General features: G+C 42.2%; 1 protein-coding gene across 4 annotated transcripts in view; it reads right to left on the bottom strand.

The window, feature by feature from the left end:
• NSD3 (nuclear receptor binding SET domain protein 3) overlaps positions 1-24,266 on the bottom strand; it is a 101,140-nt gene extending 76,874 nt beyond the window's left edge. For 3 of the 4 annotated variants that reach the window (XM_061593530.1, XM_061593531.1, XM_061593533.1), the window contains exons 1-2: positions 24,177-24,266; positions 8,293-9,014 (exon numbers count right to left, since the gene is read on the bottom strand). In XM_061593530.1, the coding sequence (XP_061449514.1) occupies positions 8,293-8,970 (678 nt within the window). In that variant the 5' untranslated portion in view covers positions 8,971-9,014; positions 24,177-24,266. Of the gene's footprint in view, positions 1-8,292; positions 9,015-24,176 lie in introns of those variants that run through there. The other variant, XM_061593532.1, reaches the window with a different exon arrangement.
• Between the last annotated feature and the right edge of the window lie 2,125 nt (positions 24,267-26,391).

Genomic DNA, 26,391 nt, shown 5'->3' with positions numbered 1-26,391 from the left:
TTAAATTCAACATTTCCCAAAACAGTTACCTACTTTAAGTATGTTTAGTCATTAGAACTGTCACAACTTGAACTATAAGTCCAGTTTAATTTGGCCGCAGACTTGACAACCTTCTTGCGAGTTCAACAAATATAATTATTTGGACTTCAAGAGACATGAAAGCATCCTTTCGAATTCAACCATAACTAGAGTATGCTGTTGCAAAGGGCATATTCATTAGCAGAGACTGCTTAGATAACAATTTAAGAACAACAGTGCCAATGGGTAGTTCACTCTGCTTCTGATACATCTTCTCTTTTAGTTTTCAGCCCCATTTGGCAACACTGTACTGCCGCCGTTTACAGAGTTCAACCCAAGTGTACTTTGAAGCATTCTACATACAATTTTCTTCCTGATATTATAGAGGAATGGGCCCTTAGGCACATCCCTTTGCCCCACTCTTCCCAGGTAAAAACATAACATACAACTGACTGCAATACCAGCTTCACCTAAATCCGCAGTCTGCATCCAGGGTGATAGGCAACTGTGATTAGATATGAACAGGTCCCATGGAACCTCACTGAACCTTTTTAAGGTACTTGTGGAGTACAATGTAGGTAAGAGTATAGATAAACATGCAACAGTTGTAGCAGCAGAGCCAGACAAACATTTAGAAACATTAATCGATAAAGAGGCAATTGAGGCCAACTCAATCTAATCATACTGGAGATGGAAAGGGACACTGTAAGCTTTTCAAAATTTGTATTTCTGACTGATTTCGCTCTCCACAATCTGTGGACTTGTACTGTATTGTCACCTTGTTTCCAAAGGGTTCTGTAATATCATACCTCAGGCAGGCCAGGCTGTTTGTCCAGGATCACAGTGCCTATATAACCCTTTCTTCTCATTGTTTAAAAATAAAACTTGGCAAGGCTGAGTCACCACCATTTAATAAAGCATGCAGAAGAGTTCAGGCAATATCAGTAACAATACTTAGTATTTGCATAGGACAAATTGCTTAAAATTTACTAGTATTATCATTATGCTGGGACTGATAGACTGCAGCTTGTTGAGGGTCATTCTCTGAAAGTATGCCTTGTTGAGCTAACATATGAACTGGGAAATTTCTGGCTTATACCAATAATCACTTTTATTTTATTTCATATCCAGGTAAACAATTTTTCAAAGCGGCTTACAAAAATAAAGGTTCACTAACTAAAGCAGAGGTGGGAGATCTCAACCCTGGGAGGCTAGATGCAGCCCCCCAGGCTTCTCTACCTGACCCCTGGACTCTCCCTAGCCACACCCTCTCTCCAGGTCACACACTCCTCACTGACTTGACTTTGCAACCTCCATGAATACTTTTGACTATCTGAACAGTGTCCCTGAACTCTGATAACACCTCTTGCTCCCCTGAATAGAGGGTAGAGAGTGGTATACGAGCATGTGTGAAAAATGGCCTACCGCACCAACATAAAAAATTACATCCATTGCTCCACCCACTTTAGCATCTGGCCCAACCACCACTGAAGTATGTCCCCATCAGTGGTGTAGTCATCCAGAGTCTCAGGAGGTCTTAGACCCCTTACTATTTGGGGAGCAGGGTCCCAATGTCTCCAGCATCCTATGAGCCAATCAGTATGAAATGGGAGTGTGGTAGTCACTGATAAGAGTCCTCTTAACATGCTTCCTTGTCCTTCCCTGTAGGTTGGAGCCAATCAGTGAAAGGAGGTGAGTCAGCCACTTAGAAGACTCTTTTCAGTAGCTAACACTCTTCTCTTTTGTGCTTATTGGCACCTACGAACATCTGTTGTTATAGGAGAAGGCATTGACAAGAATCGCATTCTCAACCCAGCAGCAAAAAAAGAGCAAGGGGGATGGCTGTAACTATCATGAAAGGACCCTGCACTTCTGAATTTGCCACTATGCTATTGGTCCCTATAAGAAAATGTGCCCTTCAGGCTGAAAAACACTCCCCACCCATGAACTAAAGTCTCTAGTTATTCAAATATTTCTCATCATGCATGAAGAGGCCTCTTCCCTGTGGGCTGGCTCAATATTGATCTTCTTTTTGAAAAGCTGTCCAGCTTTCACTGAAGCAGCAAGACTTTAGCAGTGAACATATTCCGACTGAAGATAAGGAATTGTTTGACCTGGGTATATTGTTGGAGAAGCAGCAAGCCCTATAAAGAAACTAGCAGACAGCCCATACTCTTCACAACTCACAGGGCTTACTGTGCTGATAATTCAATTGTGCTGCAAATGGCTCAACTACCACAGCCAAACAGAGGGGGAAAATACCATAAATTATGTACACAATTTGCAAGTTTAATTGTGTTTTACTTCATCATTTTGTTATCCTTTGGTAAGGATCCAAAGAACTGTGATACCACTTTGATGGGTATAAGGAGACTTCAGATGCTGTGTTTTTTCTTCAAATAGCAACCACTCATGCCAAATGACTTTTAAAATGGAGGGGATTTCAAGTTTTAGCTGGTAAAACAGCACTGGGGGGGAGGGAGGTGTCTGCCACCTGTTCAAAAAGGAAAAAGAATTCCACTTGGGCATCATAAGTCCCCAATGCCAATCTAAGCGGCTCTTTGGAACCCAGATTTTTTTCTTCTTTGCTGGACAGAGGACCGAGGTTGAGAGCAAATTGTTGAAGGCCACAAAACAAGATCATGGCACAGGTAGAATCCTGCTTTCCCAAATTGACTCAAGTCAGACTCAAGGCAAGGTAAGGCAGGAGAAACTGTGGAACACTACTAACATATTTACAGCACTTTAGTTCAAATCTCTTCTCTTAATCCCCCCACCCCCCTCATCTAAGAGTGCTCTCTGGCACAGGTGCAGCATTTGGTGGTAGTGGCTACTCAAAGTTGGATTAGCTTTCACTACCCTCTTGGTGGTAGCAGGATACAGCATCGCAGGGTCTTCCTTAATTCACCTACATTGTTTCTAGTAATTCCTTGTACACATTCTCGCTCTCTCTGGTTCCCTTCCAGCTGAAAATCTAGCTATTCTGCTTTTCTGGTACTTCTTGATATATATCCCTACAAAAGGTGCTGGAACCTCAGCCATGCTCTTCAGTGGCTGAGGAGTTTGGGACAGGAAAAGAGAACACCCATAATTTGACACTAAACGGATATTCTTCTGCATTCTAAGCTACTTACAGTAAGATCTCTCTACATAGGAGTCTCTCTTTTCCCTCCTTTCTACTCTGCACCCCCTCCCTGCCATTATTCCAGTTCTAGCCAGTTTAAAACAACTGCAAGTCTTTTGCCACTGTGTACTGCATTTGAGCTGCTAAATATTTTCTGTGAAGCTATGCTGAATTGGCTGTTTTCTTGTAAACATGAGCTACTACATGTTTGTTGTGTGTTCTTCTGAATGCAGAACTGAACAGTGGTGTGTAGGAATGCGAACTGGAACCTGGGAGCCACTCAAAGAATGTTCTAGCGAAACACGCTATTACTCATCACCCCGCGCTGAGTTGCCCTCTCAACACCCACAATCAAAAGCACCCAAGCTGTAGCTTTAGCAATGCCACATGGTGCAATCATGCTGGGCTGGTTGGGAAGACTACTTTTTGCACCCAATGTACATAGGCATAGCTACATTATTATTTTTTTTATTAATTAAATTCTATCCTGCCCAGGGCAGCAAACATAAAAAGTAAAAACAATACAATTTAAAAGAAAAGAAAAACTTATTTATAACATTTCAAAACCACTTAAAAAACCATCTAAAAATATCTAAAAGAAGTCACATACCCTCATAGTTGCTAATGTGAAAGCTGCCATGGCAAGTATCTTTCAGCTATCAAATGCCTGGATAAATAGGAATGTTTTAAAATTTCTCCTTAAAGTCAATAACGACTAAGATAGACACACCTCACCAGGGAGGGTATCCACCAAGAAGACCCTGTCACAGGTCAAACCAACTAGGCAGCTCTAAGAGGCAGCAAACATGGGTCGCCAACCTTGTATGAAAGTGCACCACAAGCCCAGTTCACAGTACAAGAATGCAATTCCAGTTCAAGCTACAGAGTTCATATGTAGCCCAGCTCCTCCCTACCCTGACTTGAGATTTTTTCCCCTCTAATCTACTGAGCTAAGGAGCAGGCAGCAATACAGTGCAACAGAGGCCTGGCTGTGCCGTGGCAAGGCCCACAAGTGCACCAGCTTCTGTCCAGGTGTTGCACAAACCTGTGGCTTTGGGCTTTGGTGGTGCTTCAGGTTGGCTATCCATGGGCTTGTGCATCAAAATGAAAAGCTGGGAGTCTGAAGTCAAGTGTTGGAGGCAAAATCCACCAAACTAGCTGCTAATCTCTAAAGCTGCAATCCTATGCACGCTTACCTGAGAATATGTCCCCCTAAACACAGTAGGAATTTGAGTAAATGTGCATAGTATTTTACTACAGAAAAGAAAGCTTTCGATCTCTCCAAAATCCCCCTTTCCTCCTCATTTTTTCCTGAAACTTGCACAATATTATTTTAACATTAGCACAGAATTTTATATTTATCACTTGCTATATAAAAGTCAGCTATTCATATCACATGTAACAAATTTAAATTAACGGCCATATGTTCTGTGAACTATAGAAAGGAAATAATTTCACAGTATTAGAAGACACTACCCGCATATGGAGCTAACCAGGGGTGTAGTTGTCCAGGGTCTCGGGGTTCTTAGACCCTTTATTTTTTGGGAACAGGGTCCCAGCAGGGTCTCTATATCTCCAGTGTCCTACAAGACAATCAGCATGGTAGCTACTGAGAAGAGTTTCTACCTTGCTTCCTTGTCCTTTCCTGCTGATTAGAGCCAATCGGAGTGAAAACAGTTGAGTCAGCCACTGAGAAGACTCTTTTCAGTAGCTAATGCTCTCTCCTTTCATGCTGATTGGCTCTTAGGGACATCTGTTATTGTGGGGAAAGGCATTAACAAGGATCTAATTCTCAACCCAGCAGCACAAGAAAAAAAGGGGGAGGGCATGCAGCTATGACTATCATGAAGGGACCCTGCACTTCTGAATTTGCCACTACATGACTGGAGCTAGCCTATGTATGTAAACTCTAAGTTAATAAATTAAGTAATACAATAAGAAAGAGAACAGCAGGAATGGTAGTAGACAAAAAGTTTAATGTCATTTACATTGACTCTCTTAAAATACAAAACTTTTCTGAAAGGAAAAGTTTGATGCATCTTGAGCTCTGTCACTTCCCTCAGCTGATTTCTTCCCCTTCTGATTGGGCCTTCCCAGAAGAATGTAGGGATCCTGTTTTTGATAGACAGAATCTCCTGTCAGAAAGCAAGCATCAAAGTCCTGCTCCTATGGTTCTACTGCAGATGCCCCTGTGGTGACAACAGCATGGAGCCAACTATGGGATGGTGGTGGAGAAGAATGGAGGGAGAAAGGAGCTGGAGGACACAGAGGCAGCGGCAGAATGGACATTAAGAACTGTGGAGCAATAAAATCTGCACCAGCAGTTGGACTTTCCAGGAGGCTGGGAAAGAGGGCTTGTCATCACTGCCCTCCTCAGCATTTCCCTGTTGCTACTGTTGGTTTCTTCTGGAGGAGATAAATGACAGCCAACTGTAAGCCATCTAGCTGGTGAGAGGACCCTTCTGCTCTGAACTGTGTTTAAGACAGGCTGCTGAGGCTCCTTCAAGTGCAGCAGGATGAGCACCTGAACCTCTAATGTCTGTTAGCTTTCATTTTGCTTTGTACTTATATTTTAAATCTAGATTATTTCTTTTGTAATAATGTTTGCTAAATTGTTTGTTTTTGTCCTTCTTGAATGCATTGGTTGTTTTGTAAACTGACTTCTTTCCCCTACCTCAATGTTTTGTATTTTGATATTTTGAATGTTTGTTGTAAGCTGCTTTGGGCACAGCTCACTGTGGAAAGGCGGCGTATAAATAAACTCAATCAATCAATCAATCAGCTGTAATAAAATCACCGAGAGAACAATTATATTATTGATCTGATGAATTTAACTCTGAAAGGATCTCCAACCTCTGACAAATCATATTGCTTATCAAAATTCTGCTTTTGCAATAGAGAACAAAACCTTAGATTTATCGTAATTTATTTTCAGCATTTCCTCATTACAGTATGAAGCGAGTGCCCTCAAAAGGCGACGAAGGCCAACACTAGTTTGAGACAGAAGAACAGCATCATCAGCATACAGTAATATGGACAAGGGTCTGTTAACCAACTTGGGGGGATGGGAATTTACTACCGCTAGGTAATTGACTATTGAGTTGATATACAGATTAAAAAGGGTCGGGGCAAGAATGCAGCCCTGTTTGACCCCGTTAAAAGTTGGGACATGCGCTGACAGGTGCCCGGCATGATCAGATCTAACCCTTAAACTGGTGTTTTCATGCAGACTTCAAATTAAATATAACAGCTTTCTATCAATATTAGCGCTCTCCAGTTTAAACCAAAGTCTGTCCCTGGGGATTGAATCGAATGCAGACTTAAAATTGATAAAAGCAGCAAATAACCTCCCTCTTGGCGTAGCAGTATATTTTTCGACCAGATGTTGAAGAACAAGCCCTCGGTCTGCTGTCGATCTCCCTGACCTGAACCCCGTTTGTTCATCAACTAAGATGTTCTCCTCCTCCAGCCAGCTAATCAATTTTTCAAGAAGATGTTTGGCATATAGCTTGCTAATAACACTCAATAGGCTAATAGGCCTGCAATTTGCCGGGTTGGATCTATTTCCTTTTTTAAAAATAGGTATAACAATTGCAAGTCTCCAATCAGACGGAATTTGCACGGATCGTTCAACAGCAGTGAATAAAACTGCCAAAATTGGAGCCCACCAGTCTATGTTCTTCTTCAGTACTTCAGGCACAATATTGTCACACCCAGGCGCTTTTCCAGTTTTGAGTGTGTTAATATAAGGGAGATGATTTCAGAAATAGATACCGGGGGCCATTCCGGAAGGGAATGCAGCTCCTACCTCGGCATACACACATTACTATGTGTCTTGGCATAAATACCACAAAAGTATGATTCCCAGATGCCAACTGGGATGTGGGAATCCAAGGCCCTCAAGTTGGGTTGCCAGCTCTTAACCACCAGCCTCCAAAACGTGGCCGTAAAGGGGGACAATATATCTCCTCTGCGATACAGGTTTTTAGTGCCAAGGTATTAGCACAAATGTTGTACGGAGCGCAATTTTGTGCTTTTGATGACTTTGTGTCTTTGGAAGCTATTCAATCTAAATTCCTTAGATCTATACTTGGCCTCCCTTCCTGTGTACCTAATGTAGTCATACGCCTCGAGGTTGGTCTTCCTCTTATAGAGTCCCGCGTCTGGATCTATAGAATTAGCTACTGGCTTAAGATGATCTTTACCCCTTTAGGGTTGGCCCCCCTGACGCTAGATTCTTTTCAGTCTAAGTGGAAGCGGTTCTTGTATAATAAAATCTATGCCCTTGGTTTTTCGCCCGAGGCGCTGATCAAACTCGGGTTTTCCAAGGCCAAAATGGCTATTCTCCAACGGATCAAGGATATCGAACACCAAACTAATTTAAGTTTGGTTGCGGCATATCCTAATCCGGGTTTGAATGTAAGAATATTCTCTCCTGCATACTATTTGGTAAACTTAACTGTTGTTAAATACAGAAAAGCATTCATTTTGGCTAGACATAACGTCTTGCCTTCCGCCTTGCTCGAGGGCAGGTATAATAGAGTCCCCTACTGTGAATGGGTTTGCCCATGTGAGAACGGGGAGGTGGAGACAGTATAACACGTCCTTCTGTATTGTTCTTTTTATCGAGATCTTCATCATGTTTTTATTACTCGTATTCTACAAGCTCTTCCAGCGGGTTCTGAAGCTGGTTATCTCAATTTCTTGTTAGCGGACTGTAACCCTATGGTTACCATTAAGGTAGCCAAATTTTGCGCAGCCACCATTATTTGTAGGAAAAAGATACTAGATATGGAGTAAATGTTTTAACTGTTATTTACTTCTTTATATTTTTCTGCTTTTATCTCGCGGTTTTTTGTAAGATGTAATTTGTGTGTTTTGTATATATACTAACTAGGCTGGTCTGTGACCGAAATAAATTTATTCATTCATTCATTCAATAGAGAACAATCCTCCAAGATAAAGATTCATTAAAAGGTATTGGGGGGATCCAACAGAGAAAACCAGTAATCAATCTAAATTGCACAGTCTAACTATAGATGCTTTGATCATCCTTCAACACATAAACAAAAACAAAGAAAAAAGTGTTTGAGGAATATCTGCTTTTTAAGCACAGCAACAGAAAAGGCTGAAATTCTGATTTCACTTACATTTTGTTCCACTGGCTCTAGTTTTGGAATTTTATGTGATTTGCGCTCTTCTGAGTGGGAAGAGTCATGTTTGCTACTTTTTTTCCTTTTTTCTTTTCTCCCTTCGTGTTTTGACTTCGCATACTCGCTTGCTTGTACTTCATTTAAAAGGTCCCCACACAGAGAGGACTCAAACAATTCCCTGCCGTTCTGGATAGTTTTGGTTATTTTTAATTTGATTTCTGGTGAGCCAGTCTTCTTTGGAATCACCGTTTGGGATACTGAAGGAGGTGGCGGCTGTGGGGGTGATGTTTTTTCCAGATTTTCATGTGGCCTTATATTAGAGTTCTCCATTTGATAATACTCTGGTGGACTAAAGTTTCTAACTGTGCCAAAGCCATTGGCTGAACCATTAGGATACTGACTGTACGACTGATATTTGGCTTGGGGTTCATACATGCCAATTGGTGGAAATCCATTAATGAGGGGCGGAAGATCCTCCGTTGTTGGCGTAGGGTACTGAAAACCTTGCTGCAAGGCAAGGGCAGCTTCATATGGTGTCTGCCTACCATCTTCAGTGATGTCACTGCTGGCATCAAAAGCATCCTCTTGGCGGTTGTTAGCCGAGTCAATGAGTTGAGGTGGTTGCTGAATTGTGTTTCCCATGATCCCTTGCATGAAAGAGAAGGAGAAATCCATTGTTCTGCTCCAGCATCCTTAGCTTTCCCTTTTTCTCATAGGGCCTGAAAAGAAGAAACAAGTGAGAAGATGATGCAGTTAGTGCAAGTTCTTTGGTAAAGTTTAAGAAACCAAGGCAAGTGCTTTTAACAAGAATTTCCCTTTATGCTAACACAAAGGGTCTTGGGACACCTCAAAGGCTAGCTGATTTTTTTTTTTGCATTAAGTTTTAGTGGAATGCAGCTACCTTCAGTTGGCAAATTATATATAATATGAGCCTGCTGGATCAGGTCAACATCTTATCTAGTCCATCATCCGGTTCACCAGTGGCCAACCAGATGCCTATGGGAAACCTACAAGCAGGACCTGAGCACAACACTCTCCCTGCTTGTGATTCCTAGCAACTCGCATTCATAGACATACTGCCTCCAATAGTGGAAGTAGAACATAGTCTGTGTGTTACACATACATTTAAAAGGGGGGAAATGTATATATAAACAGTAGGGCCCAAAGGCCTTAAAATGCAAGAGGTATACTCTGTAACATTTCTAGAAATGTCAGAATACACCTCTTGCATTTCATGGCTTTTTGGCCCCACTGATTACATTTTTTCTCTGTACCTGTGTGTAACATATATGTGTGTGTGTGTGTTATAAAATAAACCTGTTAGTCTTTAATGATGCCACAAGACTCTTTGCTGCTTCTGCAGTAGCAGAATTACATTGCTATCTTTCTGGAGCTTCACTACTAAGGAACTGGGTCTACCATCATATCAGTCTAGAGGTATCCACCCATACATTGCTCCAGTGTATCCCAAATTTTATCTTTTTGGGATTATTCTGTATTAAGAATAAATCTATTAAGACAACTAGATTAGTATGTATACCCCACACATTCTTCCAAAATCAGAGTTTCTTCAATAAAGATCTGAGCAACTCCATTTGGGGAGAAAAGCAGCAAATTATTTTACTGCATCACTGAGATGGAAGAAAAAAACAATATTTCATCCATGCATATATAATAGAGGCAAATTAACTGGAGGCTCTTTGCAAATAAAACATCCTAGGATCTGTTCAAATTTTACTTGTACCCATCTTGATTAGTATTATTATTATTATTACTATTATTATTGTTGCCCCATAGCCAAAGCTCTCTGAGCGGTTTTAAACAATTAAAAACATTAAAAACAAATATACAAATTTAAAAAACACATTTTAAAAAAGCAATTTAAAACACATGGTAAAATATCTGGGAGAAGAGGAAAGTCTTGACCTGGCACCGAAAAGGTAACAGTGTTGGCGCCAGGCGCACCTCATCAACATAATCATTCCATAATTTGGGGGCCACCACTGAGAAGGCCTTCTCCCTTGCTGCCAGACTCCCAGCTTCCCTCCGAGTAGCCACCCGGAGGAGGGCCTTGGATGTTGAGCATAGTGTACGGGTGGGTTTGTGTCGGGAGAGGCGTTCCATCAGGTATTGTGGTCCCAAGCCATGTAAGGCTTTATAGGTTAAAAACAGAAACCTGAATTGAGCTCGGAAACGTACAGGCAGCCAATGCAAGCGGGCCAGAATCTGTTTTATATGTTCGAACTGTCTGGTCCTTGTTACCAATCTGGCCACTGTGTTTTGCACAAGCTGCAGTTTCTGAACTGTCTTCAAAGGCAGCCCCACGTAGAGCGCATTGCAGTAATCTAACTTGGAGGTTACCAGAGCATGGACAACTGAAGCCAGGTTATCCCTGTCCAGATAGGGGCATAGCTGGGCCACCAACTGAAGTTGGTAGAAGGCTTTCTATGCCACTGAGGCTACCTGAGCCTCAAGATGGTTCTAGGAGAACCCCAAGCTACGAATCTGCTCCTTCAGGGGGAGTGCAACCCCATCCAGGACAGGTTGGACATCCACCATCCGGTCAGAAGAACCACCCACCAGCAACATCTCAGTCTTGTTTGGATTGAGCCTCAGTTTATTAGCCCTCATCCAGTCCATTGTCGCAGCCAGGCACCAGTTCAGCACATTGACAGCCTCACATGAAGATGAAAAGGAGAAATAGAGCTGCATGACATCAGCATACTGATGGCAACGCACTCCAAAGCTCTAGATGACCGCACCCAACGGTTTCATGTAGATGTTGAACAGCATGGGGGACAGAACTGACCCCTGCGGAACCCCATACTGGAGAGTCCAGGGTGCCAAGCAATGTTCCCCAAGCACCACTTTCTGGAGGCGACCTGCCAAGTAGGAGAGGAACCACTGCAATGCAGTACCTCCCACTCCCAACTCTGCCAGTCTCCCCATCGAAAGCTGCTGAGAGATCAAGAAGAATCAACAGAGTTCAGCACATTTATTTATTTATTTAAAATATTTCTATCCCACCCTTCTACCCTATAATAGGGCACTCAGGGCAGCTTACAAAAATAAAATCAAACATGTACATAATAAAATTGTAAACAGTAAAATCACAAAAACATTAAAATAAATTTAAAATACATAAAATACAACCAAAATACATAAAATACAATACACACACATATACTAAAGGGACTACAAAAGTAAAATTTAACGTAGAAGGCATAAAACAGTGTCAGGCTCTACCTTCAATCCCTCCCAAAGGCTCTCCGGAACAAGATCGCTTTCAGACATCTCCGGAAAACCAACAGGGAGGGAGCAGAGCAAACTTCTTGGGGTAGAGTATTCCAAAGCTTGGGGGCCACAGCTGAAAAAGCTCTCTCCTGCATGCCTGTCAATCTCACAACTTTCACTCCAGGCACGCAGAGGAGACCAGAGGCAGATGATCTTAAATCCCGGGCAGGTACATATGGGCATAAGCGGTCCCTCAGGTACATTGGTCCAAGGCCGTTTAGGGCTTTAAAGGTCAGAATCAGCACTTTGAATTGGGCCCGGAAACAAATTGGGAGCCAGTAGAGTCGATAAAGCACAGGAATAATATGCTCCCTGCGCCGTGCTCCACTTAACATTCTGGCTGCTGCATTTTGAACCAACTGCAATTTCCGAACCATTTGCAAAGGCAGCCCCACATAGAGTGCATTACAGTAATCAAGCCTTGATGTCACCAATGCATGTGTCACTGTGGCCAAGTCAACTGCCTCCAGGAATGGATGCAGCTGGTAGACCAGTTTGAGTTGGCCAAAAGCACTCCTGGTTACCGCAGCCACCGGGTATTCAAGCAGCAGGGAAGGATCCAGGACGACTCCTAAACTGCAAACCTGCTCCTTCAAGGGGAGTGCAACTCCATCCAGAACAGGTTGCAACCCCGTCCCTGATGCAGTTTTTCCCTTGACCAGCAGTACTTGTCTGGATTAAGTTTCAGTTTGTTAGCCCACATCCAGTCCTTCACAGCCTCCAGGCACCGGTTTAGGATGAACATTCCCTCCCCGCAATCAGGTGGTAAGGAGAGATAGAGCTGAGTGTCATCAGCATATTGATGGCAACGCACTCCAAAACTCCGGATGACTGCACTTAACGATTTCATTTAGATGTTGAACAACATGTGGGACAGAACTAACCCCTGTGGAACCCCATACTGGAGAATCCAGGGTGCCGAGCCAGGGCTGTGGAGTCAGTATGCCAAACCTTCGACTCCTCTATTTTTCTACTGTCCGACTCCAACTTCACCCAAAATTGCTTCCAACTCCATAGCCCTGGAAAGGGCTGTAAATGTCTTTTTAAATTGGAAGCTCTCATAGGAGCATTTTTATCGCTGCCTGAATATGCGCTGATCTTGGCATCACAGCATTTGTCTTCATCTGGGTCCTGTGTTATACACTGACACACAAAATGTTTTCCATCTTGAGTTATGGTGAAATGCTCAACTACAGCTGACTTCATGGGAAGCTTCTTTGACATTTTGAATTTATATTTAAAAAAAATTTGTCAGTCAAAATTTATTTTGAAGCCGGAGTCGGTACATTTCTACCAACTCCAACTCCACCCAAAATTGCTTCCGACTCCGACTCCACGACTCCGACTCCACAGCCCTGTGCCGCGCAATGTTCCCCAAGCACCACCTTCTGGAGCTGACCCGCCAAGTAGGAGTGGAACCACCGTCATGCAGTCCCTCCCACTCCCAACTCAGCCAGTCTTCCCAGAAGAATACAGAGATCAAGGAGAATCAACAGAGTCACACTCCCCCTGTCTCTCTCCCGACAGAGGTCATCATACAGGGCGACCAAGGCTGTTTCCATGCCAAAACCAGGCTTGAAACCCAACTGAAATGGATCCAGATAATCGGTCTCGTCCAAGAGTGTCTGGAGCTGGCCTGGATTGTGCCCAAGGACAGAACAGAAGCAGGCTGCCAGCTCACACACTCATTCTCTTTCTGTTTTCAATGTGGAGAGAGGAGAACATCTGGCCTAGGTGGTCTCTGCATACAGTTTTCTCTGCAATTTTCTCCCCCAAAGAATCCTGGGAACTGTAGTTTGTCAAGAGTTCTGGGAATTGTAGTTCCACTGGGGTAAACTGCAGTTCCCAGGAATCTTTGGTGGGGAAAATGTGCTTGAATGTGCAACCTTAGTTATCTGAATGCACCACTTCCTTTGTCTGGGAGACCAAGCCCTGTTAAAGAGTGCTTAATTGCCTAGGATCAGGAAAGATTACACATTCCAATAACCACAAGACCTGCTGGTTCAGGCAGCCATGTTCCCTGCAATGACAAAAACAGAAGTAAACTGGATGGAGAGCACAAACTTGAGGCTCACTCTTGATCTTTCCCTAGTATATTTTGAAAGCATTTATATACAAAAAATGTTTAATGAGTAAGGCAGCATGTAGACTGTAGAGGAAGATGTCTAAAGAAATCTATTTTCTTCTGATGAAGACTCCTTTATATTTGACACACGCTGTGATGGTTTTGTGAACAAACTGCTCAAACGAACCACTTTTGGGCAGATTTGGCCCTCTGTGCCTTCAACTAGTTTCCATCAGCACTGAATACACTGGACCAAGTATATGCTTTTACTGTATCACTGATCACCAGCCAATGGAACTAAAAGCATAGAACAAGCATAACCTGACTCTCCCCCCACCCAAGAAACAGCATGCTTATGTTGGCTTACTGTTATTCTGTTTTCAAAATGGCTTTAATTCTTGCTTTCAAATCCTAGTAAAGAACTTTTCAGAATGGACGGCAAGAATCTGGGTTACTCCATTCCAGTTCCATCAGACTCCTAGTATACATAATTAGCACAGTCTAAGAGCCAGAAGTGAAAAAGTACGTCTCCCTCCCCCATTTTCAGAACTGCTCTATTCAAATGGAGAAAAGTTGGAGGACTTGCACTCAGCAAGAAGCCACAGCTGCTGACAGCTTGCTTTTCCTCTGCAAAAGCAGTTATGGCAGAGCAGCAGAAGAGGGAGAGTTGTACAGCTATTGCCCTGACATTCCTCCTTGTAGAACAAAGAGAGACAGGAGGAGGGAACTTTTAATCACTATCCACACCAGACACTCAAAATCCTGGCCTGTTTGTGGACCCTTAAAGGCATCCATTCAGTATTCCAAGGCTCTATTTTCAAAGGATATGTCAAGGTCAAACATAATATGCAAATCACATTTTATGCTTTAAAATGCAAAAGGAACCAATCCTGCCCCCAACTGCTTCTAGAGAACCCAAGGACTCCTCCATCTAATCTAGAAGTGAGATTGTTCAGAAATGGCTAAATGACTGGGTATCCAACAAGTTCAAATCTAATGAGGCCGCATCCTTTCCTTCACTTTATTTCCGCTGGCTGAGAATAATATAAAAAATCAGCAAGAGTTCAGCGACAAGTGTAAACCTCAAGGATAAAAGCATAATCATGTTTGCCTTAAGTTAGTAATCAATCACAGGATGCTCCATAACTGACAGTAAACAGTAACTAGACGTGACACACTCTTGTATCTGTGGTGAAGTTGGCTACAAATATTAATACTTTTAGACTACATAAAACTGTTCCTGGCCCTAGTTTTGCTATGAGGTAAGAAAAAGAACTAAATATTGCAATCAGGGTATCTCAGCATTTACTGATACAATGTGTAGCTTTAAGTGTAACAAATGCTCCTAGTGCCAAGATAAGAAATGGATGCATTATTGCATGTCATTTTTCTTGCTGTGACAACTACTCTTATTTTATTTTTGCTTTATCAAAAATTACAATGCAGCTGTGTTGATAAACACAAAAGGATCAGTAGGTGCTTGCACCCTTGGAAGAAGCGGGTGGATAGGTTTCATTCAGTGGGATGCTAGCACCATACACATGATCACTTGATACTAACGTCCTTGACTATAGCTGGCCATAATTGGATCATATTGTCTGGGGCTGTTCAAACTGCCTTGGCACCTCTCTACAATTTGCCCTATAGGAGTTCTGCAATACCAAGACAATGAGATTCCACTACGATCCATGAAAGCACCCTCCAACAACTTCAACCTTTGCATGATGCTTCCACCAGCCTTTTTAATTCCAAGAGTTCTGTATCATCCCATTTGCAATTAATAAATGGGAAATGCTGGCCTTCCTGCAAGGAAAGGTAACTATGCTACTGCGTCTAGTTTCCCCCGTACTTTTTATTCTGGCTAGGTCTGCGCCTCACCACAGGAGAGGCAGAACACAGAGGCGGCAAGGTTTTTCCTTTAAGACAAACAAAAAGGTTCACAAAAATGGGAGGGTACTTCTGTTGTGGCTGGCTTTGCCGTTGTTTCCTCTTGCCCTTAAAGAAACTGAAAAAGATTGGCATCATTAAAAATATAGTTATAGAGGAAACATTGAGTAAACTTCCTTTCCCCTTAGGTTTTCCTCTAACTTTCGTAACATCTACCCCAAACCAGCTTTATGCACATGTCATGTTTTGTTATCTAGCAACATCTCATCACATCTTAATGACCAATGAGACTACAACCCTCCTGATTCTTAACCATGGGTAAGCAATCAGACAACATGATTGTATGCTCCAACCTGCCTCCCTAGACCCTCTCCCACACATGCAACCCTTTCCCCTTGAAACTAGGCGGTACTAAAGTTAGATCAACTCTGAAATTGGCCAAAATAACTGTATATTTGCCTTAAAAATAGTTTGATAAAAACAACACTCAGTTACAGATAGGCAGAGAGATGTCAATCACCATATGTGAAGAATGCAATTTCAAGTTAAATTATTTTATTATGTTATGGAAGAAATAAAACCATGTTAGATAGCTACAAAACAGATTTTTAGCTTATACACAGGTGCAAGGTATTACTGATATGATCACACCACCAGACATCACCTTCAAGCTAACTTAGCACTCTTCATTTAACATAATATTAAGAACAGTACAGAGATAGGTATAAAATATCAAATATTCACTTGCTTTTAATTTTATGTTCCTATAAAAACAGTTTTCAACACTACATCTCACCATAACAAGACTAATAAACTGGACCCAGATTAGGTAGCTATTCAGGTAGGGGCTAGTCCAATTTTCAATGTCTCCTGAAAACAGTTAAAACCTAACCCTCACCCCAGCCACTGAATTCACCAAAATTGAGTTCAGCCTCCACCCCGTGGACTCCTTTAGCTTTTTAAGTGTAAATGAATGGTTGCTGTTCACACACATAGGGGAAAAATGAAGCACTGGACTTTAGGATAAAACGTGCCCTCTATTTGTCCACAGACAGGGACTTCTGCAGTGTGCAATGCATCTGCGTGCAATACATAGCTTCTCCTCACTGTCTCTCTTGCACACACTGTCAAAATAGGCATTTTGTCAGTTAAACAAGGCACACAGATGCCCATTCTGGGTTTCTCCAACATTTGGTCAAGTCATGTGCATACAGAAGCAGACCTTTCTTAGCTCTCCAAAATGCAAAGCGTAAATGAATAAAAAGCACATTCAATTTTATAATCACCAGCTAGTTTCAACATAGTTACACTAAGGGATCACCAACATGGTACTTGTGGCACATAAAGCAGGATTGAACTCTGTGAATTAAATGATGTACAAGGAGTCCAATCCTGCTTGATTTGGGTACATAACCAAGCTCCCTGTGAGGAGCTCTCTGGACCACCTAAACTCTGCAGAAAGCAAGACTGAATTCCCCATGCATCAGCTGATTATGATGTCCGATGATTGACAGTTGGGTGGTCCTGCCCACCTGTGAAAGCTGTATTGGAGGGTGGGGCGAGATAAAGATCTGACCCGCCCTGCTCCAGGAGGTTACTGTGGTTGATGATATCTAAAACCATTGAAAGGTCCAGCAAAATTAGCAGGATGATAAAAATGTATTGGTGCAAAACCAGGCATGAAACCAGATTGAAATGGATCTGGATAATCTGTGTAATCCAAAAATGACTGGAGTTGCCTATCAGCCACTTGCTCAAAACTTTTGCCCCCCACAAGATTTGCGACTGGTTGATAATGGAACCTCAGGATTACTCCATCTGAGATGGGGAAGATAGGACTGACTAAACCTTTCTTGTTCCAGCAGACATTTCAAGGTAATGTGTAGTTTTATGTTTGATTTTATTGTTCTGTTGTTTATTTTTACATTGGAGGGAGGGTTGTACACTGCTTAGAAATGCAAATGATTACGCAGTATATGAGTGTCTTAAATAAACCAACATACTATTCTATGCATTGGCAGCTATGTTAAGGTGCGCCAGGACTCTATTTTGTACCTCAAGGTTTTTCTATATCTACATAAAACCACAAAGAGTAGCCATTCAGAGTTTTGGAGTTGGGTGTCCTCGATAGGTCAATAATACCCAACTCTGCTTCTCCTTTTCATTAATCTCAGGTGAAGTTGTGGTGGTGCTAAACTTGCATCTGGGATCAGTAATTGACAGATCAAGAGCCAATAAACAAGCTCTTTAGGTTAGAGATGCTGTTGGTAGGTAGTTCTCTTGTGCTTTAAGATGCTTCTTGGCCCATTTTAGACAGGGTGACTTTCTTTAAAGGATCAGGTTAGTAGTCTAAATACTGTTAGGCTCAGCCCTTATTTTCAGAGGCCTAAGTGGCTGGAAATGCCTTTCATCAGGCTGGTACACAGGTTATAGACTCTGTAGGACAGAGACAGCATGACCACAATTATTCATGCTCTTGAAATGTTCTGTCTAGATTACTTCAGTGCAATGTGCTATACATGGGGATAGTGCTGAAGATGTTATGGTAGCTACAATTAGTACAAACACAGCACCTAGACTACTATTGGGACCAGACATGTAAGACAAATCTTGCCCATCTTGAAATAACTGCACTGACTCCCAGTCTGTCTTTGTACCCAATTCAAGGTGCCGATTTTAAAACTTTACATAGATCAAGTCCACAAATGGTCAATCTAAACATTTTAATAATATACAGCATGTTACCCTGCAACACATTTATATTTCATCAACCCCAGCATCCCATTTTGTGATGCTGAACTAACATTCAGTGTTTCACTGAAGGTACCTAACCCTAGGTGTCATGGATGATCAAGTTTGAGCAAGTGTAAGAGAAAGGCAGCAAGAAGTTCCTTCATCAAAAATTACTATTCTGTATTGTTTCAGGAAATGCTAGAATTTGTTACCAGAATTTATTACCAGAATGTTTGTACCTGAAAAATAATATATTCCCCAAACTGATCAATACTTCTTAATTTCAGTGCTGGCCAAAATGTTTATATTTATTTTTGCTGGAGGAGTGTCGCTACCAAATGCAGGTGATGAATTTTACCTCAAAAGCAAGCACAGACTTAACTTTTAGGATCTTTAACCCTGTAATGATTCCACATTATTCAGCCCAAGTTAAGCACTTTTAAGTCCCAGCAAGTGCTTAGCTATCCTACAAATATCCAGTGAGAATTAGAAGGGCTGAAGTTAAATCACATGCATTGCTCTGAGTAGAGCAGCTATGCACAAAAGTAGCTTTCAAATAAAGCAAAAAACAAACAACAAAAATTGCTTAGTTTCTGAAGCAAACTGTGGAATTTCTAAGATAAAATATTTCTAAAGAGCACACTAGAGTCCCATTTATAAATGTAGAAGATGATTGAGAAGCTTCAGAGATTGTGAACATATTGCACCAATTCTGGATTTCCAAATGCTTCCAGGCTCAGTTCAAGATGGTGGTTACTACACCTTTGAAATCCTATACTAGTCTTCATCAACCTGGTGCCCTCCAGATTTTTTGGACTACAACTCCCATCAGCCCCAGGCAGCAGGTTGTACTGGGTCCTGCATACCTTAAAGAGCATCTCTGCCAATGTGTTTTTCCCCACCCTTGGAGTGGATCAACGGATGTAGCCTTGCTCTGTCCTCTCCATTTACTGAGGGGAAATCAAGTAAGGCACTCAATAAGGCAGAGGTGGGGAACCTTTGTCAGCCAGAGAGCCATATTCCTTAGTGGACAACCTTAGTGGACATGCCAGTGGTGAGGAGGGCAATGGATGCGATTCTTCTTTGCATCAGAGGCTACAGTCCAGTCATGCAAAAGTCTGAGGCTTCTACATGTACATTTCTTCATCTAGGCAAGCAAGAGACGTTATTACAGTTCAATGATACATTCCAGCCAGACAGAAGAATAGGAGGAATATGTAGAACGGGGCCAGTAAGGGGTGTGGGCTGGGGAGGAGGCATGGCCTGGGAAGAGTCCCAAGGGCCATACAGAGTGGCCTGGAGGGCCATATTTGGCCCCTGGGCCTGTGTTTCCTCACCCTGTCGTAAGGCTTTTCTGTGTTTGCCCTACTCTCTGAGCAGAATGTTCATCCTGGCAACCTCCTTGCACACTTTCCATCCACTAATGAAAGGATTTTTATATCAAAAGGCCATCCTAAGTACTTGTCAACTTAGTTATTGAATTCTGATTATGCTATTGCTGTTTGTGGCATTCAATTTTGATGATAACACATTACCAACTATTTGTATAGTTTTTTTTTTTACATCTTGTTGGGAGTACTCTTATTTTTAAAAAAAGCAGCTATGAAATTATATATAAACAACAATAATTAGCAACACCACCACCAGAGGATTGGATCTGATGACTTAGGTAAGTATGTATTGGATTGAAGCCTAAGAGTAAGTCCCACTGAACCCAATTGAGTTTACCTCTGAGTAGACATGTATTGGATTGCAGCTTTAGGCTGCAGTTCTAACCCCACTTACCTAGAAGTAAGCCCCGTTGAATTCCACAGAACTTACTTCCGAGTAGACATGGCTAGGGTTGCACTGTAAGGCTGTAATAGTAAATCAATCTTCCAAAAGAGGTGTGTCTGGACTAAAATGCCAGCTGCCTATTATCACCACCCTTGCATGTAAGCAATCTTGAAAAGAATCAGTCTACCATTTTCATAAGCATGTACACAGTTTATCAATGTACAAAACCTTTCCTCTGAAAAACAAAATTAAAAATCTTACCATTTTCATGTAACAAGAAACACAGAATGCTGTTTTCACTGGACTAATTAGGCTTTCAAAATGTGAGGAGCTTGCTTTACAAGCTGAATTTGTGTGTTTTAAAGCCTAGTTGGTCCAACAAAGGTATCATCTCACTGGATTGGTTTCTCATTCCAATACAACTGTTAATCCTCTGATCATTTTTTGCATGTTTAAATTACAGAAAGCAGAGTCTAAGCTGCCTTATGAAGAGCAAAACAGTTCATTACAGTAGCCATCATACAAAATGTGATGAGTCATTTTCAACTTTACATACACCCAGCACTTAAGTCAAAAAGTCCTCTTTTTGCAAGTGAAAAATGATTATTCCTAGAAAGCATTTTGCTGCAAACTTCCCTTTCACCCTTTATCAATTTTTTAAGTTCATTAGGTATTTGTCCTCTCCACTGGAGCCAAACATTACCACTTTAACCATTCAAGAACTCCTTGTGTCATCCACTGATCATACTGGATTTTACTATGACCCACTTAAACAAAAATAATAACCAGAAAGAATGGCACTAGAGCTACATACATTGCCTAATGCAACATGGAACATAATGGATGGAGTTATGAATGTTGATAAAATTACTGGATTTACTGTATTATTGCAGTCAATCATAATAATGAATTATATTTTGCCCCAACCTAGAGTATTGGATTTAAAAACAGACAGAGAGGCAAAAACAGAAACATGGAGAAGTCTGTAAACAGATGCATAAAAATGAAGCAAGCATACTAAAATATGATACTTTGGTTTTAAAACAAATTGATACAGGATTTATCCAAAACATGCAAAGGTTGTGGTTTATTTACAAGGCATTCACATTTATGCTTCAGTCATATCAACACAGTAAAAACAGAATTAACAAACTAAAAATACTAAAATACATTCAGAATATGGAGCCTCTCTCCATTGCAGAAAAAAATGGAATGATATCAAATTGAAAAATATTATCAAAGCATCACATAAATATACCTGCTTCCCACTAATCAGATACCTGAACAGCAATTTATCTCACATCTCTGTTGTCTGCTGTTCATGAAATTCAAACAACAGCATTTGCACAGTTCAGTGACGGTTAAAATATAAGAGCACCTAGCTATCTGTATAGGAATACAGTCCAGAAAAGAAAAATCTAGGGGAAAATACCTTTGTGTATAAAATTTAAAACACAATCAGTAAATAAGTTTCAGCTTGCTGTGCACAAACAAGTGTGCCTTTTGTCAGCAGCCTTAGCAATGCAATTTCCTTGTTTACTTAAAGAAATTGCAGAAGATGGTTGCAGCTCCTTCTACCATTTACGACAGAGACAGCCCCTCTACCTATTTCTGTTTAATTCTTCATGAAAATGGAGAGGAAAATGTCTCTGAATAATCCCACTGCAGATTTGTATTGAAAAGGGTTAATTTCTGCACCGCAGTCCCCTAGCAGTCCTGGCTGCAGAAAGGAAAGGGAGGGAAAGAAAATGTCGCTTTCCCAGCTTGCTTATGATAAATTTCAGAACGGTATGATATTAAAAAAGACAATAAGGAGCAAGGAGAAAACTGAAACACCATTTGTTAACCCCAAGCAGGGCTGGTTTCTTTTGGGGTGTGGGGGTGGAAAGAGATTTACACTGCAGTATCTGGCAGCAAACATGGCTGCCTCTGCCCCTTTAAATCGAAATGGTCCTCCTCTTCCTCCTCCATCACATTAAACTATTATCTGGTCTATCCTCAATTATTTCTCAGCCCTTCTATGAAAAACAGAGCGTGCCTCTCCCTATGTCAATAAGAGAACCATTTTTAGAATTCTAGGTTTAAGTCCTAATAGGACATTCATGCAAATTTGTATGTGTAGACACACTGTAGAAACAAACACAAAAGGCTGTTTCATTAACAGTCCCAGATAAGACTTCCCCAGCTCCAAGACCAGCACTGTCCCATGACTATTCATGCCTGTCTACTCAAAATACCATGCAAGTAGCAATCCCATGCTGTACTACATAACCAATTCAACACCCATAGCCCATATCTTCACTCATTTCATGCCTCTTAAGGCCATCTCTCTAGACCCTAATACTGTACATGATATTCTGTTATTTGTTTAGTCACCATGCACAAACTACAGCACTTTATCTATAGATCCTTTCATAAAGTCATTCACTTCACTCTATAAAAATCTTCCTATAACTCCTCTCATATTCTTTAAACCAAACATTGAGGAAGATCCAAATACTCCAAACCCCTAAAATTACTCAATTATGTTTCCATCACTATGTTGACGACATCAGCTACAATCCTCTTACCAGTTTCCCTGCAAAAACATGACCCTAGCCTTCTTATATACCAGCTGTTTCCTTCCTCATCACTAGATCTGCCCCTTCAGTTCTTAAATCCCATCACCTCAAAACCTCTTCAGCCTTTACCATAACATTCACATCCTCACAATCCCTAAAACGCCATGCCCATTGCCCCACACAACACCTAGCCTTCGTCATTCCATTTCCACTCCACCTATTCCAGAGTCTCCTGCTGCCTATTCCCCATACATCCTCACATCCCTATGCCTCACTAAACCCACACTTCCACAGAAACATATATGTCGCCCCATCCTTCCTCACAGAAGTACCTATCATATGCTGGCATGGATTGTGGGATGGTTTTCATTTATTTTAGAATGTTTAGTGTTTGATGTTTTGGCAAATATTTTGTTCTATTTTTGCTGCAGCTACTGCTAAATATCTACCAAACACACCAATATTATGTCCCCCAGTGCCCAAATCACTGTCCAAAGTCCCTTCTCCTCCACCTACTGACCCCTCTAACTCTTCAGAGGTCTCCCTCAACTGATAGCATACTAACAGCGCAATACTATACATATCTCCTCAGAAGTCCCACTGAGTTCTGTGGGGCTCATTTGCAGAAGTAAGCCTCAGAGACATAGGTCCCCATTTTAAATTTCATTTTCCCATGAACTCGGAATGTGGTCTTTAGCAAGCCACCTGGTCTCAGACCAGATTCAGTGATATCATAATAATACCTACAGTTACTCTGCCAATGAGTTCAGGACTCAAACATACACAGGTTAGGCTGAGAAATACCGACTGGCCCAAGGTGACACGGGGAGCTTAATGGCTGAGTTGATCCCACAGTTCCCATTGTACCTCACACGAGGTTTAGATTACCGAGGACTATTTAAAATTATATATACTCACACCCTAAATGCTAAGTATTCTGGTAGGCTTGAAAATAACCAGTTGTGCTTATCTACACCAAGTTAAGATTTGCTTCTGGGCAACCAAGCAGAGAAGCGGTCATTTCCTGAGTTGTTCTTTATTCTTTTAGGTCCCAAAATTACTACATAAATGAGTGTTCAAGCTGGTACCAACACTTCAATTGAAATTTTCATCAAGGGATCCATAACACACAGAAAAACGCTTGGGTGCTCTCCAAAAAGTGATTATTGGGCAGGAAGACAAGAAGCACTGAGGACTAGTAACTTTTGTAGATTCATTTGCAAGGCTACACTGCTGTCACGGTAGCCCCTCGCTATTGCCTTGCAGCCCAAGGAGTTTGCGGGGGGGGGCGCCTCCTTAAAACACTAGAGTACTCTCCAAAAAAGTGATTACTGGGCAAGAAGGTAAGGAAAAGTGTTGCGGACTAGTAACATGTGTAGACTCATTTGCAAAGCTACACTGCTGTCACTGCAACCCCTCGCTATTGCCTTGCGGCCCTCTTAAAACTATACACCCGCCCCGCCCCTTAAGAGGCCCCGCCTCTTATCCCCGCAACCCCTCCCCTTCAAAGCCCCGCCCCCTTCCCCACAAACTCCCCTCCCCGATGCCCCCCCTTTTCACCTCACCTTCAGTTTGTTCCATTCTAACTTCCCCCGCCGTATCGGACCGATCACAGCAGAGACACAAAACGGAGAAGCCGCGAAGGGACACAGCCAAGCCGGGCCGGGACAGGCCGGGCTTGGCAAAGGGGGCGGGCCAGGCCCCGCAGTAGGCCGCGCTCGATCCCCGGCCTCAATTTCTGCGGCGTTCCTGCTACCAACGCCTCGACCGCCGCGCCTCCGCTGCCGCCTCAGGCGGCCAAGTAGCCGCAAGGTTGCGGGGAGCCGCCGAGGGCGAGGAAGGGGGAGCGGCACCGAGTGGGGGGGGGGAGAGAGGGGGCGCTGGCGCTCCGCTCGCTCACGCAAAGTCCCAGTCTCGGCCCTGCTCGTTCCCGCTCCCTCTTCCTCCGCCTCCTCTTTCTTCCTCACGCACACAAAGCTCCACACAGCGTCAGCGCCGGAAAAAAGCGGCCCCCTCATTGGCCACCTAGCGTACGCCAAGCCCCGGGGCATTTTGGGAATTGTAGTTTCCCTCCCTGGTCTTTGGGCCTGGCCAAACAGAGGAAGCGGGGGTTAGCTCCTTGCCTGTCTGCCTCTAAGTATGGAATCAGAGTTGTTGCTGGACTAGTTGGTTGGATGTGCGTATTTGGAAAGGGATTAAATTTTCCAGGCAGCAGCGGAGCTAGGGATTTTGATTTTTGCGCGCGCGCGCACACATACACTTGTTTATTACAGGTCTGGCAAGCAATGTAGCATGAACAACTGCAAAAACAAATAAATATATTTTTGTTCAGGGTAGCCTTTTCTCTTCTATTGATTTGTTGGCTGCTTATAGGTCCTATAGAGGTTGGAAGTTGGTTCTAATGTAAAGCAATGCAAAACCCACTATGAACAGTTGACAAAAATTGCCACTGCTTGTTGCCGTTTGTTTTGGGCTATGTGGGTTATTTGTGGTGGAGTCAATGTGATTTTGACTGCACGATGACCCAAGATGTCGTGTGTGTGTGTGTGTGAGAGAGAGAGACAGACACTGTTAAATCACAGAACTGAAGCCACCCAACAGAAGCATAATGTAGCAGCTCTCAGGGTGAATGACCGTAGCAGCTCTCAGGGTGTAATTTATATGTGTGTTTTTCTGGGAAGAAGTCCAACTGATAGACACTTCTAAATACACATTTATTTATTTATTCACTCATTTATTTGAATGAATAGAACATTCTCCCGTCTGCATCCCTTCTCCCCATTTTACAGACTGAGTAGAGATCAAATAGGTATAATTTTGTATTTTTTTTAAATAACTATTAGAACTCATCTTAAAATACCCATTGCCTCTCAGAAGATCTTGTCTAGATGAGAATGCTGTTAATGAGCAAACAGCAGCTCTTGACTTGTGATTTCAGGACACTCTGGAAATTGGACAGAGAAATTTAGATGTCACAGCTGAGATTCAGAACATAGAAAAGCAGGCTAACACGATACGAATTCAGCTTCATTCCTGAGGTGTTTGAAATGAAATGAAATATTAGGGGAGGAGCCAAACAGTAACCAACAAAATCAACAAGTCATTGTTTGGAAGATTAGCTTTGTTCATAGGACAGAAATATCACTAGTAAAAAAATAAGTGTACAAAGTACACAAGACTATAAAGACAGGACTGTCTGGACCAGCATAAACATACACGGCTTTTATTATACATGTACATTTTCCTGGGAAATAAGCCATATTGAATGCACTGGGATTTATTGTTAAGTAAAGCATGGATCTGCACATACTGCATATCTGTTAACATGAGGCATACCTGGAATCATAGTTGGAAGTGCCCTTGTAAACCACAACGCAAGAAGTCCAAACATAAAGCATCCCCAACAGATGGCTGGTCAGCATCTGCTTAAGAACATAAGAAGAGCCCTACTGGATCAGGCCAATGGCCCATGCAGTCCATCATCCGGTTCTCACAGTAGCCAACCAGATAGCCTGTGGGAAGCCTACTAGGTGAACCTGAGTGCAACAGCGCTGTCCCCATTTGTGATTCCCAGCAGCTTGCATTCAGAGGCATACTGTCCCCAAAAGTGGAGGTAGAATATCTACATAGTAGCCACTAATAGCCTTAACCTCCATTAATTTGCCTCATCCTTTTTTAAAGGCATCCAAGTGGGGGGCTTCCACTCCCCAGTTGGCTTAACCTCCAGCTGAGGAAGAGCCCACCACATCCCTATATAATTGTTTCTGTTGTCAAATTGTT

The sequence above is a fragment of the Rhineura floridana genome, chromosome 12, assembly GCF_030035675.1.
Source record: "Rhineura floridana isolate rRhiFlo1 chromosome 12, rRhiFlo1.hap2, whole genome shotgun sequence".
In the NCBI taxonomy this organism is placed as follows: Eukaryota; Metazoa; Chordata; class Lepidosauria; order Squamata; family Rhineuridae; genus Rhineura; species Rhineura floridana.
The sequence above is the reverse complement of the archived record's forward strand: the minus strand, read 5'-3'. Positions and strand labels throughout refer to the sequence as shown.